Raw genomic sequence first — 15939 nt, forward strand, 5'->3', positions numbered from 1 at the left:
TACGGACTCTCGTCACCTCGTGCATACGTAGCCCCCACAAATAGAGGCACATATTAATTTCGTTCACCTATGGGGTTAATTCCCTCTTACAAGGTTAGAAAGGAGACTCACCTTGCTCCGAAGTTCCGTAACCGGCATTCCACACCCTTCTGAAGACTCAAATCGATGCAAAATTCTCCAAAACTAGCCAATAACTATGTAAACCCATTAATATATGTTCAATTACTCAATATAGTCCAATTTATAACAATTCCTAACCCCGATCGAAAAGTTGACAAAATTGCCCTCGGGCCCACGTGCCCGGATTCCGAAATTTTTTAAAGATAAAGTTTACCCATGACCTCATGAACTCAAATATATAATTTATTCTCAATTCCATGCCCAAAATTGTGGTCAAAATCCAAAAATCTCAATTTCTAGGTTTTTCTTTAAAACCCAAATTTTCCTTTAGATTCTCATGAATTTTGATGTTAAATCTAAGGTATAATCACAAAATATAATTGAAAATTGGTTAGAGGCACTTACCCAATGATTTGATACGAAAATCCTCTCTCAAAATCGCCCACTATCGGACGTAGGGTTCAAAATATGATAAAATGAAGCAAAAACCCGAGTTACACAGCTGAAAACAAGCTTCAGATGTCGCATTTGCGATCCAGGGATCGCAATTGCGAACCCTCGCAAAAGCGAAGAAAGCCTTCGCAATTGCGAACAAGGAAGGGCTGGAAAAGGTCGCATTCGCGACAAAAAGTTCGCAATTGCGAACTGGGCATCACAATTGCGATGGATATGTTCGCAATTGCGACCATACCAGAAACAGCAGTTTTTTCCGACACAAAAATGAGCATAACTTCCTCATACGATGTCCAAATTTGATGATTCTTTTTGCTATGACTCCGTAATTACGATACGGATCTAATGGTTCAATAAAAGCTGAATTTGGAGCTCCTTTGCTTAATGTGGTACCCTTTATTCCCGAAGAAACAACGTTGAAACTTCAAATAAGAGTGCAATACAACCCGAAACACACCCGAGGCCCCCGGGACCTACTCCAACTTTCGGAATCGGAATCCAACCCTGATATCGAAAAGTGCACTTCCGGTCAAACTACTCAAAAACCTTCAAATTCCAACTTTAGCCAAATGACCCACAGACCTCTGAATTCACTTCCGATCGCACTCCCAACACCAGAATCACCATACGGAGCTCTTCCCAGACTCGGAATCCCAAACGGACATCGATAACTCTAAAATGCACTTCAACCAAAACTTATGAAATTCTTCCAAAAATGCTAACTTCCACAATAGGTGCCGAAACGTTCTCGGGTCTTCCAAAACCCGATCCGGACATACACCCAAGTCCAAAATCATCATACGAACCTGCTGGAACCTTCGAATCCTGACTCCAAAGTCGTTTACTCAAAAATCCAATCTTAGTCAATTCTTTCAACTTAAAGCTTCCGAAATGAGAATTCTCTCTCCAAATCAACTTCGAACTTTCCGGAATTCAATTCCGACCATGCGTACAAGTCATAATACCTGAAGTGAAGCTGCTCAAGGCCTCAAACCGCTAAACGACGCGCTAGAGCTCAAAACGACTGGTCGGGTCGTTACATTTTGGTTGTGTTTTGGGTCAACATGATGCCACGGGTAAAAAGGAACAAGCAATCTATTATTTGAGCAAAAATTTCACTACTTATAAGGCCAAATACACTCTTTTGGAAGGGACATGTTGTGCTTTAACCTGGGTCGCTCAGAAGCATAGGCATTATCTTCTGGCCTATACAACTTACCTCATATCCCGAATAGATCCCTTGACGTACATCTTTCAAAAGCCGATGCCAACTGACAGATTGGCAAAGTGGCAAATGTTTCTCACAGAGTTTGATATTGTTTATGTCACTCATACTGCCATGAAGGCGCAAGCTTTGGCTGATCATCTAACAGAAAACCCAATAGATGATGAGTATGAATCTTTGAACACATACTTCCCAGATGAAGAGGTTAATTTAGTTAAAGAAGTAGTCCAAGATGACAGTCAAGTTTGGAACTATACTTTGATGGGGCTGTCAACATCAAAGGCATAGGGATTGGCGTAATTCTTGTATCACCTACTGGGAAACATCACCTTGCCATGGCGCGACTTCGTTTCTTCTGTACAAACAACACGGCAGAATATGAAGCTTGCATCATGGGTCTGAACATGGCAATAAACCTAAATGTGCATGAACTGTTGGTGATGGGAGATTCAGATTTGCTTATTCGGCAGGCTCAAGGTGATTGGGAGACTCGAGACATCAAGCTCATTCCATATAGACAGTGTATGGAAGATCTTAGCAAAAAGTTCAAGTCCATCGAGTTCAGGTACAATCCCAGGTTTCACAATGAATTAGCTGATGCCTTGGCCACCCTGGCCTCAATGCTTCCATATCCAGGTAATACTCACATTGACCCATTAGAAATTCAAATTCAGGATCAACATGGTTATTTCAATACAATTGAAGCAGAACTAGATGGTGAACCATGGTACCGTGATATTAAACCGTATCTGAAAACAAGAGAATATCTGAAACAAGCTAATAGGGATTAAAAGAGAACTATTAGGCGACTCTCGAATGGTTTCTTTTTGTGTGGGGAAATCCTGTACAAAAGAACTCCGGATTTGAATTAGTTGAGATGTGTGGATGCCAAAGAAGCTAAAATGATTATGAATGATATGCATTCGGGAGTTTGTGTTCCGCACGTGAATGGATATGTTCTAGCAAAGAAAATCCTTCGCGTAGGATACTATTGGCTTACTATGGAGCGAGATTGCTTTCGTTTTGTTCGCAAGTGCCACCAGTGTCAGATTCACAGTGATTTGATTCACTCTCCTCCTTCAGAGTTATGTCCTATGTCGGCTCCTTGGCCTTTTGTTGCTTGGGGAATGGACGTCATTGGCCCAATCGAGCCAAAAGCTTCAAATAGGAATAGATTCATATTGGTTGCAATAGAGTACTTTACCAAATGGGTGGTGTCACACCTCCTTTTTACTACCCCCGGAGAGGGTATAAGGGAGTTTTTTTCAATTAAAGTGACAATCGAAACGAGATTATTATTTAAGATCAGAGTCGCCACTTGGGATAATTGATGGTGTCCTAAGTCACCGGTTTAGAATCCCGAATCGAGGAAAGATTTGACTCTGTTTATGTCTGCGAACACAGAAATCCGGGTAAGGAATTATGTTAACCCGGGAGAAGGTGGTAGGCACTCCCGAGTTCCGTGGTTTTAGCACGGTCGCTTTGATCATACTTGGCTCAATCAAATTGTTTAATTACTGATTTTAGAACCTATGTGAATTTACCTTTTACCGCTTTTAAATTAAGAAAATTATCTTGAAACGAGTCACGCGTACGTGTACCCATTTGTTTGGCGCGTCAAAAAATCATATCACGCGAACGTGTCCACAATTAATAACGCTTTATTATTATTAAGAAAGTTTGGCCGAAGTTGTGTGTACGCATACTCCGGTTTTGTTTTTTAGAAATTGTAATTATGTCACGCAAACGTGTCCACAATCACAATGATATATTAAACTGACCTAAAGCAACTACGAGCATTTGTTTATATCTAGGTTAGGAAATTAACACGAGGGCCATGTATGATTAAAATGTAGATGGCACACCTCGGACTACATAAACCTAAATTAATTTAGTAGCCTATTGAAATCAATTTTATTATTAAGAAGAATTTGATCGAAGTTGCGTGAACACATACTCCGAATTGGTTTTTAAAATCGTAATTATGTTACGCGAACGTATACATAATCACGATGGTATTTTAAACGCGCCTAAAGTCCTTTCTACGAATATTCATTTTTATAACTAATAAAAGTATTTGTGAGGGCCATGGATGATATGGTTAAAAATGGCACACCTCAATCCATTAAGCATTCATTTAAACCTAAAGAACATTAATATTTGTATGAGACACATTGTCGCCTAATTAATAAACAATTAAAGGAAGGCATGGGGCCCTTGGGCTAAAACTTAACCCCAGAGACTAATCAGGCAAAGGGTGGTCCCAAACGATTGAGACGACATCGATTGGGCCAGCATTAGGCCCAACTCCCAGAATAAACATACATACAAAATCATTTTTACACAACTCAACTAAAGCTTCATGAAAATCTGAAATTGAATCCCCATTTTAAAATTGAACTTTTGTTAAAATCCTTTTCTTGTTGAACCAAACATCATTCAAGAAAGCAAGAAAGATGCTAGCTATTGGACCCTGAATTGAGCCCATGCCAAGGCGATGCTACAAGGCCACAGGCTAACTGCCTTGGGCCTACGTCAAGCCCAGCAACCCTTAAAAATTTCAGTTCATAAACCGATTGATACACAACTATTTTCCTTTTGGCATGAAACACATGGCTGCCTAAGTTATGTAATTTACATTTAGTGGAGACAAAGAAAAACATGATTATTCCTTTTTCTCTTTTTTTTTTAAAAAAAAAAATCATTATGCTTACACATTTATACATTAATTATGAATCAGCCATATATGATTCTGAATCTAGATAATATTGAAGTTTAACTATGGGCTACCATTCGAACCCATACATACAACTAAACAATTTCAAATTGAACCTCCTAATACTATACTGATTTCTATAGCTCTAATAGATCCAAAAGTCCACACATCCAAATAGTATCTCCCATCAATATACAAACCAACAGGTTGAATTAAAGCATGTAGCCAACTTACAAACAAAATTCAAAGCTAATAACGGAAATGGAAAAACATAACACATGAAAAGAAAATTTAAACAAAATACAGAATTGACTGGACCTGGTAACATAAATATAACATTCAATAAAACAAATGTGTCATAGATTTCCAGTTTAAGAGCATAGCTGCAGATCCTTTCATTTCACATGTCAATGAAGGCTAGGGAATACCTAGTTACAGCAACAAAACAACAGGAAAAATAAGCATGAGGTTAGGAGTAAAACAACAGCAGTATATCAGCAGTACCAACACAGCCAAACAACAGCAAAACTCAATCCTTCTAAACCATTTTTCGGACCCAGAATGAACTAGAAATTCTTGAAAAGGTTTCAAGCTATGAAGATAAACAGCAGAACTAAGCTAATTCCCACCAGAAATGCAAAAGATTTTCAGTGTTTTGAGCTCAGCCGTTTGAATGCTCTTTTGGTATTCTAAAATCTCTAAAGTGTGCCTTCAAAAGAAAGAAAACAGGCCTTTTATTGAAGACCTCTAGGGCAGCAGAAATGATTTCAAGTTTTACCAATACCCCTTCCCCAATTTTCATTTTTTCATTTTAAACCCTGATTTTCTAGCATATTTGATAAAATAGTCCATCTTCCCACTTTTCTAGCAGCTTCCTAGTTAGTTACACAAAATTCTTCTAATGAGAATACCCTAAGTACCCTTAAAAATACTGTTATTTACCCTCAGGAAACACAGCTCATGGGTCAAACCAAGACAAAAAACCCAAACCAAATGACTGGGCTTCTGTGAACCAGGTCAAAGGTGACCCATAGGCCCAATCAAACAAAATGACCCAAACCTAAAAACAATTTCAATGATTTATGAAAAGGAGAAGAAGAAACAAATCAGCACCATATGATTTCAAAATCAAAAGCCCGGCTGAATAAGTGATTTATTAAACTAACCTAGATAAGCTAGAATTAAACTAGATTACTAAGTCAAAACAAAACCTAATTAAACTAATTATAAGACTAAAACAGGAAGGCCTCTCGGATGAATACAATTAAACTAATGGGCTAAACAAAAATCAGAACCTACTAACATGAATAACAACTAATCAAGGCAAATAAATAACCCAAACAAAATCAAACGAACAGCTTTAAAATTGGAAAAAGAAATTGGAGAACAAACAGAACAAATACGACCACAGAGACGGGTATAGAGAAAGAAAATACTTATTGACTATCTTGATGGACTCCGGTTGCTTTGATTTAAACCCAAACTAATGTTAACCGCCTGTTCTTTGCCAAGAACCAGCCACTAACATCTATTTCAGTTAAATCGACCTTCGAAACTCGGAAACTTGAAGACCTAAACCTTGCATGTTAGAGATCTGAGGTAAGGCGATTTTGGTGTTTTAGGGCTTGAATCTGAGATCTGAAATTCGAGGCGATGGAGAAAGATTTGAGGGAAATTGGTTTGGGATTTAGGAAGAGGAAGGGCTGAGGATTATGGGGTGTAATTTTGGAGGCGGTTTGGGGTGGCGCCGCCACCGGAGACGGGGAGGAATTTAGGGCGGCGCTAGGGTTTGGTTTCAGATGAGGAAGATGAAGTGGAGATGAACCAGGTCCTAGGTTGCTTGACTGACCTTCAGACACTTTTAAGTGAAAAAGGGAAGGCTTTGACAGTCGTTAGATGAAACAAAATGAAAGGCCCAGATCTCTTATCATTAGAGAACTCAAAACATCGTAGTTTTTCTCCTATACTACGTCGTTTGAGCTGTTTAATTGACTGAATGGTTGGACTGGATTGGGGCGTGGTTTGGGCCTGGACTGGAACGGTTCTTTGGGAAAAATTGTTTGGGTTGTTACGAATTGGCCCAAAATCAAAGCCTTTCTTTTGATTTTTTTTCTTTTCTTTCTTTTTAATTTCCAATTTTCTTTTTCCTTTTCAAATTAATTTAAAAACCTAAATTTACTATTAAACTAAATTAACTTACCAAAATAACCTAATTACTCGTCATAGTATTTACAAAAATTAATTAACTCCTAAATTAAAAGAAAAACTATAAAATTAAAAATTAAAAAGTTAAAATGCAAAATGAGTTATTTTTTGTGATTTTCCATTTTTATAAAACAACTAATTTACTAATTAACCTAAAAATATAAAAATAAATCCTAAATGCAAATGCAGAGTATTTTTGTATTTTCATGAATTAAATAAAAACATGCGCAGAAAAATGTAGATAATTAAGAAAATTCTACAGAAATTCCTAAAATGGCAAATAATTAAAAGAAAAATCTAATTCCTTGGGATTCTGTAGGAGTAATTCATATAGGGCAAAAATCACGTGCTCACAGCTGCCCCTCTTTGCTCGGAAACACAAAGAGTTTTCGTGCAAAGATAAAGTGAGCGGATACGAGCAATTTTTGCCCGTTTGAATACTCCGTGGGAAGCATTTTTGAAAGATTTGACCGCACCTTGCTTCCGAGGTTGCCTACATATCCTTGGCTATAATTTCACTGTTGTTGCTGCTGCTACTGCTTGTTCGGGAAGTTTCGGTAGCTGGGACTACCAGGAAGTGTAATTTCACTGTTGTTGCTGCTGCTACTGCTTGTTGAACTCCTTATTACACCAAGACAAAATAAAAGTAGCTAGACTAAACTATCATCTATGAATTACAAGAATCCTATCTACAGTTCTTTAAACTTGATCTTGCAATCTCTGTTGCTTTGTTGACTTGTACTCTCCAGGTGAAATTCCTTTGCTGCTAACTTGAATTGTATTCTGAGGTGTTTTCCCTTTGTTTTTCAGGCGGGTACCTGATTGCTGAACTTGAATTGTCTTCCTTCGAACATTGCTGCTTTCCCTTTATTCTCCAGGTGGGCTCCTGATTACCAGCATTTGAATTACCTTTCTTTCCTCCAAAACTTGACTTGTTCTCCCTTTGTTCTCCAGGCGGGCTCCTGATTACCAACACTTGAATTGCTTCTCCCTTTGTTCTCCAGGTGGGCGCCTGATTTCCAAAACTTGAACTGCTCTCCCTTTGTTCTCCAGGTGGGCGCCTGATTTCCAAAACTTGAACTGCTCTCCCTTTGTTCTCCCGGTGGGCGCCTGATTTCTAAAACTTGAACTGCTCTCCCTTTGTTCTCTAGGTGGGCGACTGATTTCCGAAACTTGAACTGCTCTTCCTTTGTTCTCCAGGGGGATGCCTGATTTCCAAAACTTGAACTGCTCTCCGTTTGTTCTCCAGGCGGGCGCCTGATTTCTAAAACTTGAACTGCTCTCCCTTTGTTCTCTAGGTGGGCGCCTGATTTCCAAAACTTGAACTGCTCTCCCTTTGTTCTCCAGGTGGGCGCCTGATTTCCAAAACTTGAAGCAACTCAAGAATCAAGACAAGATTCCAGATGGCATTTAGATAGGAATTTTGTAACTCTTAGATATCAAAAGTATGTAATTTTCTTTTCATTTTGATGTAATAGTAGGAACCGCGTATCGGAACCTCGACGGAACTTCGCTCGACTCTCCATCTAAGCATACTCCATTATTCTTCTTTCACTTGAACTACACGTGACTTCATTTTTTTATAACCCGGGATATGTAGGCGGCCTAAAACCAAGGCTCGGTCACATCTTTTTCTTTTATCTTCTTTTCCTTGCTAAACAATAATGAGGTCAAAAATCAGTCACCTTGTTCATTTTCTTTGCCTGAAAACTCTTCAATTTCCAAGCAAAGAGGGGCACGCTGTGAACAACTAATTTTTGACCGCACCCAAATTCGATACTATTTTAGTGTAAATACTTCTTTTAGGTCTAATCTTAATATTTTAAAACTTTTATCTTGCCCTTAATAGGTTTTATTTTACAAAAAACTAATATTAAAAATAAAATAAAAAACTACCGCAAAATACTCACATTCTTAGAGTATAAATTTTATTTCTATTTTTTTTAAAAATAAAGAAAAGGAAATTCATTGATATATATATATATATATATATTACGTTTTTAATAAAATAAGCTATGGTATTTTAGTTAGTATAATTTAACTATAGTGTAAATATTTAGTTTTCTTATGTATATGATATTTACGTCTCAAAGTAGTTGGCTATATTTTTAGCTATTTAATTTACTCTCTTTTATTTATTTCTTATATATATAAGAAGTCAATAACAAAAAGAACAAAAAATCTATAAAAAAAAATAGAAAAGAAGAAGAAGATTTCTCCAAAAACTACCTAAACATTCACGTTCCCAACCCCCAAATTCTCATCTTTTCCCAACTCCCACTTCACGTCTCTCACGTTTCACCTCATTGCGCACACGCACACATGATCATCTGCACACACATATCTATATATAATACACACATATTCACATAAAGAGGGGGGAAAGCCAATATTTTGAGAAGAGATAGTTGAAACATAAACGAAGGGGGCAAAAAGAAACAGTTTTTGAAGTCTGCCGAGAGTTGGTTCTTTTAGAGTTTGGATACCAATTTTCTTGGATCTTCTTTCTCAAAACCTTAAAGGTTTAGACTTTTACAAAATAAAAAACATACAAAATATTAGAGGTGCTTTTCCTTTACTTTTATCTTTCAAAAAACGACAATACACAGCAAAGAAATGGAGCTCAGTTGAGGTACTCAGACCCAAACTGTCACTCTTTTGCCGTTCGAAGTTCCGGTTGTGGTTCTCTGTTGAAGTTCCAGTATTGTTTCTGCTGTAGCTGATTTTTGTATTTTGCTGGATTAATTTTCAAGAAATTTTCGCCTAAAGGTCTGTTTCTTCAATTAGTTTTAATTTTTGAATGCTTGAGTTATTTACTCTTCATAACTATGTGTGATTGAATGTATAATTTTAGTTTAGTTTAGTTTAACTGATTCTCTGTCATCTTTGTGTTAGTGTTAAAGTTTTTTTTTCATGTCTTTCTCGTTGACGCTTATCCTTAATTTAAAATAAAGTATCAGCTATTAAGTTTAGTCATTTATTTAGTTTAGATCTTTGAAATTTGAGTAGTTTTATGTCTCTTTGTGAACATATTTCTTTATATGTATAACCTTAAAGATCTTTTGAATTCACTGTCTTACTTAGCTTAACCAGGAATATAAGTCTTAAAATTAATTTGTGTAATACCATATCCGTAATTTTCCTCTTTTATTTAGTAAAATAAATCTTTTGATGTATAATGGATGGATATGAAGAGAGTAGGACCATATGAGGTTTAGCTTGGATCTAAAAATGAAGATTCACTAATCTAATTCATTCTAATATTGAGTAGGTTTTGAATTTAATTATATTTCTAGTTCCTACGAAAGTAGTCTAGTATAATCACAAGAAGCCATATCATGCTTTTGGAGGAATATTTCTTTCATTAACATTCTGTTTGTTTAGGTTTAAATATATTTACTTTAAACATGAATTTTTGAGCTATATTTGTATCTTTACTTGCTGAATTTTCTTTATAGTTAAGTATGAACTTACAGGGAGGTAGATATTTATTGGATTTTTCATCGTACAAGGCAATTAATCACTTAGTTGACTTGGATAACTCCAGCCTCAAAAGTTCAAGTTAGCCACGACATTTGGTTGGCAACAAGTTTTAATTGTTAGGACAAATTACGTTATAATTGGTTTTATAAGTGTTGATAGCCTGTAAATCCTAATAGTTAAATCACACATTTCCTCCATAACAATTTTATATCCATAAATCATGACCACACCACAATCTCAAATTAGTTTAGGAAAATAACTATAACTACATTAGAAAAGTTTAGATGCTCCTTAAATATTAGCCCATGTGTTCATACCCGATCCTTGGATTGATATGCTTAAGTAATAAATGGATCATGTGCGCATTCCCGCATCTTGATACCTTTAAATTTAAAATAATTATGTTTTAACCATGTGTATATTGCGTACCTTGGTTTAATATCCAACTTCAAAGAAATACCTTGTGTGCATATCGCATTTGTGTCCGAACAATTAAAAAAATACAATAATTAATTAAGCGGTAATAAATAAGCCATAATCAATAAAATACAAGAATAACTAAAAATAGATTTAAGCCTTACATTAGTCAATAAAGCGACCGTGCTAGAACCACGGGACTCGAAGGGTGCCTTACACCTTTCCCTCGGTCAATAGAATTCCTTACTCAGTCTTCTGCTTTCGTAGACCATAAATTAGGAGTCAAATCTTCCTTTTGATAAGGGATTCAATAAAAGGTGACTTGGAAAATCAAAACTCAATTCCAAGTGGTGACTCTAAATAATAAATAATCCCTTTTCAAAATGTCACTTCAATTGGAAAAACTCTTCTAACTCAACCTCATAATAAGGTTGTGTGGGAAAAAAGAGGTGTGACAGCAAATGGCCGACCGCTCAATAAAAAGATCGGTGGGAATTATGGATGATGTTCTTGTGAAAATGGGGAAGTTCCTTCTCTCTGCCGACTTTTTTATCCTTGACTGTGCTGTTGATAAAGAAATCCCTGTCATCTTGGGGAGACCATTCCTTGCTACCGAAAGAGCACTCATGGATACGGAACAAAATGAGATCAAGTTCCGAGTTACTGACGAAGAGGTTACTTTTCAAGCTAGTAAAGGCATGAAATTTCCACATGCATACAATAATATATCAGTCATTGAGATTGTTGATGAGGTAGAGGACGCAGTCGAGATGAAGATGGAAGAAGAATGCCTTGGTGAGGCATTGGCGGCTATTTTGGTATACTTTGATGGTAAAGATATGGAAGGATACATGGAATCGGTGAATGCATTCCTACACTTATGCACCAAAGAAACTTTCTCTTGACTTAGAGAATAGAGTCACTCCTCCCGCTAAGCCTTCAATTATAGAGCCGCCACAACTTGAGCTCAAGCCACTTCCACCGTACTTAAGGTATAAATTTCTTGGCTCTAATGACACTCTACGTGTAATCATTTCTTCTTTGTTGAATGATGTGCAGGTTGAACAAGTGTTGAATATCTTGAAGGAGCACAGACAGGCCAGTGGGTGGACATAGCGGACATTTGAGGGATTCTCGCTTGAATTTGTGAGCACAATATACAATTGGAGCAAAAAAGCAAACCCGGCATGGAGCATCAAAGAAGGTTAAACACTTCCATGCAAGAGGTGGTGAAGAAAGAAATCAATAAATGGTTGGATGTCGGGGTTGTTTATCCAATTGCCAATAGTCCATGGGTGAGCCTGGTGCAATGTGTGCCAAAGAAAGGGGGCATGACCGTCATTCAGAACGACAAAAATGAGCTCATCCCAACGCGGACAGTGACCAAGTGGAGAGTTTGCATGGACTAACGGAAGCTCAATAGTGCTACTTGCAAGGACCATTTCTCTATGCCTTTTATTAATCAAATGCTTGATCAGCTAGTGGGAAGGTCATTTTATGCTTCTTGGATGGTTATCTGGCTACAACCAAATCAACATCGCCTTAGAAAATCAAGAGAAGACAACATTCACATGCTCGTATGAAACTTTTGCTTTTAGCCGGATGCCATTTGGGCTATGCAATGCTCTGGATAGTTTTCAACGATAATGATGTCAATCTTCTCTGACATGGTGGAGGAATTTTTAGAGGTGTTCATGGATAATTTTTCTATGGTTGGTAATTCCTTTGAGCATTGCCTTGACAACCTTAGGCAAGTACTCAAAAGATGTGAGGAAACAAATAGCTCATCTTTTCCCCCATTTGGGCAATAAGCGTCCAACATTTAATTCCATTTTTGAAATCAGCCCCTCCCCCGCTCTCCCCCTTTACCTTTCACTCTGTCTAAAACAGTGCCAGAAAGATTTGCACTAATCCTATTCACTAATATTATTAACAAGTGCAATACAGTTTGAACAGAACTACTTGCACTTTATTTTTTTGGGTGCAGAACTACTTGCAGTTCGAACAACACTAGCATAACATATTTGCTCTAAAACACTAACCCCCACCCCCGCCAAAAAAAAAAATATTAAGTGAACGAATTTTCTATTCAAACTATTTGGGACTATAGAGTCAAATAGTAAATTTAAACACTAAATTTAAGACAAATAACATATATTGTGAAATTATATAACTTGACTCTAGAGTCGAATAGTATTGTGAATGTTTCACGATAATCTTCATCATTTATTTAAGAATCGGAAAATGCTGGTCGGATTTTCTTCACTTATAGTGTTGCATTATTTTGAAAAATAATGAGTAAGATGCAAAGTGTTTTGATTAGGAAGGAGGAAATTCGGTGTCAACATAAATAAGAAACACAACCGTGTTTTTAATCCAAGAAAAATTAGAGAAGAAAATGTTTTTACAGATCTGCTGAAATTCTTATGTGTGTGAGAGAGAGCTTTTAAGCTATTTTTAGTTGATTTGGGTGTTTGACAGAGGGAAAAAAAGTGCTTAATTTAAGTCAAAAGGTTGAAAATGGCTTTTTAGCTTAAAGTCATTTTGCTTTGACCTATAATTTTCCCTTTTTATCCCATAAATTTTCCTAAATCCTACAATACCCCTTACTAACAAAATCCTAGACCTTTTCTTTTCTTCCTCCTCCCATCTCTGCAATATTTCTTTTCCTCTCTTCCTTTCCTCCATCTCTACATCCTTGTCTGCTATTTCTTTTCCTCTCTTCCTTTCCTCCATCTCTATATCCTTGTCTTTCTACTTGCGATTTCAACTCGGTGAAGTCCACAGAGTTGCTGAATAATACAAAAATATCGAAATGGGTATTTCAGGAAGAAGCTTTAATGCATAATTAAGTTCCACAGGTGAATAGATAACCCACCTTTAATAAAAATATCTCTTGTAATGAATGTAGATTTTCTCATATGTTTTTCACCTATAGAAGGTTTTCATAATAATGTTGGCATGGTGAAACATTTGTCACGCCACCAACTAGTGCAATGTTATGTATGAAATCCTACTTCCTGGAAAAGTTATCAACACCCGAAAGAATTGAAGGACCACTGGAGGATTACACCATAGACTCACAGAAAGATCTTCAACCAAGATGTCATAATACTATCACCGGAGGAAAAGCCCTGACTCTATCAACCATGGAAATTATCAGTAATCATTAAATTTTTGGAAAGAGAATAGCACACCAATATTTCAAACAAAAGATTCTTCAGTTATGGAAGTCAGCCGAGGATTTTTCGTTGATTGGTCTTGGTGAGGATTTCTACATAGTTGAATTCCTAAACGAAGAAAATATGAGCCGAGCCTCACACAATGGGCCTTGTTTTATTGATGGGTTTTTTCTGTAACTTTGTAGCAACAGTACCTGCTCTTTGTCGATAAACATATCTGCTATCTATACCCTTTGAACAGGTTATATATTACTCGCACCCCTTGAACCAGTTATGCATCAATCGCTGTCAAAACTCAATGGTTATAGCTTTGGCCGGTGATGCAGCAGAATCTTTGAAGCCAACCTTCTCACGAGAAAACCTGAGATGGTCGAACTCCAATGTCTGCAACTAATCTTGTATTGCCTTCTTCATTCTGAAGCCTATACCTAATCTGGTGCATAGACATTGCTAAACTTGCTCAAAAAGAAAAAACACCAACCTATTTGCAGCGTCCAATCAGGAACTTACTTGGTCAAAGAATCCGCCAGAACATTTATGTCAGTTAACAAGAGTTCATGCCACAGCATCAGCCTGTCTTCTTCTTAATCGAGCATACAAGCCATCCTTGAGGAGAAGCTCTTTGTGGCCACCCATCTGAATGTAGCAAAAGTAAGATCAGAGGTTGATCATCCAAATCAGAGTTACTAGAGTGATTAGAGCCAGGAGACATGCGATATGACCAAAACTTAATTGAGAGAGGCGGGCAGCTCTTAGCTATGAACAGAATGAGAACCTCCAGATTGCAACATTCCACTCCAGATTGCAACATTCCATGCTTAAGTTTCCAACTTGTTAGATGCTAAATGGACAACTATAGACTAATATCTCTTTATTTACAAGTACACAAACTTTGGCGTCGCAAAACCAGCCCAGAGTGGACCACTGTCATGATGGTAAATTCACTAGTCTTAATGCAGTGCTGCTATGTTAGAGCTGCCTGACAGACTGAATCACACAACATAGAAGCGAAGATCGCAACAAGAAAGGAGACTGAGTAACGACTCTGATAAGTTAAAAGCCAATTGTACCTCAACAACTTTTCCACTTTCCATCACAACTATTCTGTCAGCAGCTTGGATTGTCGAAAGCCTGTGAGTAGCAGTTTGTCAATATTACATACTAGTACATGGTTCTGTTGAAAGAACAAAGGCAGTTTTACCTGTGTGCAATTACTATGACAGTTCTCTTTGAGTTCTGTTCTCTTCTGACAGAACGAAGCACGCCCTATGGGAATTGGAAATGCATATTTAGCGGGCAATTCAACAATCTCTATCAGTTAAACAACTTTTATAAAACATACCTTAACGTTGTGTTCACTCTCTGCATCTAGAGCACTAGTGGCTTCATCAAGCAATAAGATATCTGGATCCCTAAGAATGGCTCTAGCAATTGCGATTCGCTGCTTCTGGCCTCCACTGAGCAAATCATCATCAACAACTGTGTGGTAGCCATTGGGTAGAGATGAAATGAAGTCATGGGCAGCAGCCTCCTTAGCAGCCCATTCTACGTCTTGTTGATTGACATCTCTACTACAGCCATATCTTATGTTTGAGCTGATATCCATGCGGAAAAGTCTAGGCTCCTGTTCAAGATATCTTGGTAATATGATATTATAAAACCATACTAAACTCAAATTGGGAAAATAATAATTAATAAGGCCAACCTGTCCCACATATCCAATTCTTTCCCTCAACCACTTGATGTCCAAATCTCTAAGTGGGTAGCCATCAATAGATATCTACAGATCCAAAACAAGCAAATTGGAAGAAAAAGATGTTCTTTTTTGTGAGAAAGAAAGGTGGAACAAAAGGTAACTGTTTTTCTCAAGGCCTCTTAAAGTGAGATTTAAGCTTGTACAATTTCCTCAAGAAGCGCATGTTCTATATTTTCATAATTCAACAGTATAATATTTTAACATTGAACAAGACAAGAATTACCTGCCCACTTATTGGCTCATAAAGGCGAAGGAGCAGGTTCACCAGAGTACTTTTCCCACTACCGCTTAGACCAACCTATACAGATGACATTCATTTCAGAGTCATTGTTACGAATTGATGAATAGAGAAATAAAAATATACACAAATATATATATATAT

The 15939-nt window shown here is 37.1% G+C and overlaps 2 protein-coding genes across 4 annotated transcripts in view; one reads left to right on the forward strand and one right to left on the reverse strand.

The window, feature by feature from the left end:
- Positions 1-2133: 2133 nt before the first annotated feature.
- LOC109241906 lies at positions 2134-2589 on the forward strand. Its single transcript, XM_019408730.1, has one exon. The coding sequence runs from the start codon at positions 2134-2136 to the stop codon at positions 2587-2589; it is 456 nt and encodes a 151-aa protein (XP_019264275.1).
- Positions 2590-4683: 2094 nt separating this feature from the next.
- Positions 4684-15939, reverse strand: part of LOC109241909 (ABC transporter B family member 26, chloroplastic) — a 29789-nt gene continuing 18533 nt past the window's right edge. The window contains exons 13-19 of one of the 3 annotated variants that reach the window (XM_019408737.1): positions 15781-15855; positions 15507-15581; positions 15144-15425; positions 15003-15067; positions 14872-14932; positions 14312-14437; positions 4684-4942 (exon numbers count right to left, since the gene is read on the reverse strand). In XM_019408737.1, coding sequence (XP_019264282.1) covers positions 14357-14437; positions 14872-14932; positions 15003-15067; positions 15144-15425; positions 15507-15581; positions 15781-15855 — 639 coding nt within the window. In that variant the 3' untranslated portion in view covers positions 4684-4942; positions 14312-14356. Of the gene's footprint in view, positions 4943-13462; positions 14235-14311; positions 14438-14871; positions 14933-15002; positions 15068-15143; positions 15426-15506; positions 15582-15780; positions 15856-15939 lie in introns of those variants that run through there. The other 2 variants (XM_019408736.1, XM_019408735.1) reach the window with 2 other exon arrangements.

Source organism: Nicotiana attenuata, unplaced genomic scaffold (genome assembly GCF_001879085.1).
Source record: "Nicotiana attenuata strain UT unplaced genomic scaffold, NIATTr2, whole genome shotgun sequence".
Lineage (NCBI taxonomy): Eukaryota > Viridiplantae > Streptophyta > Magnoliopsida > Solanales > Solanaceae > Nicotiana > Nicotiana attenuata.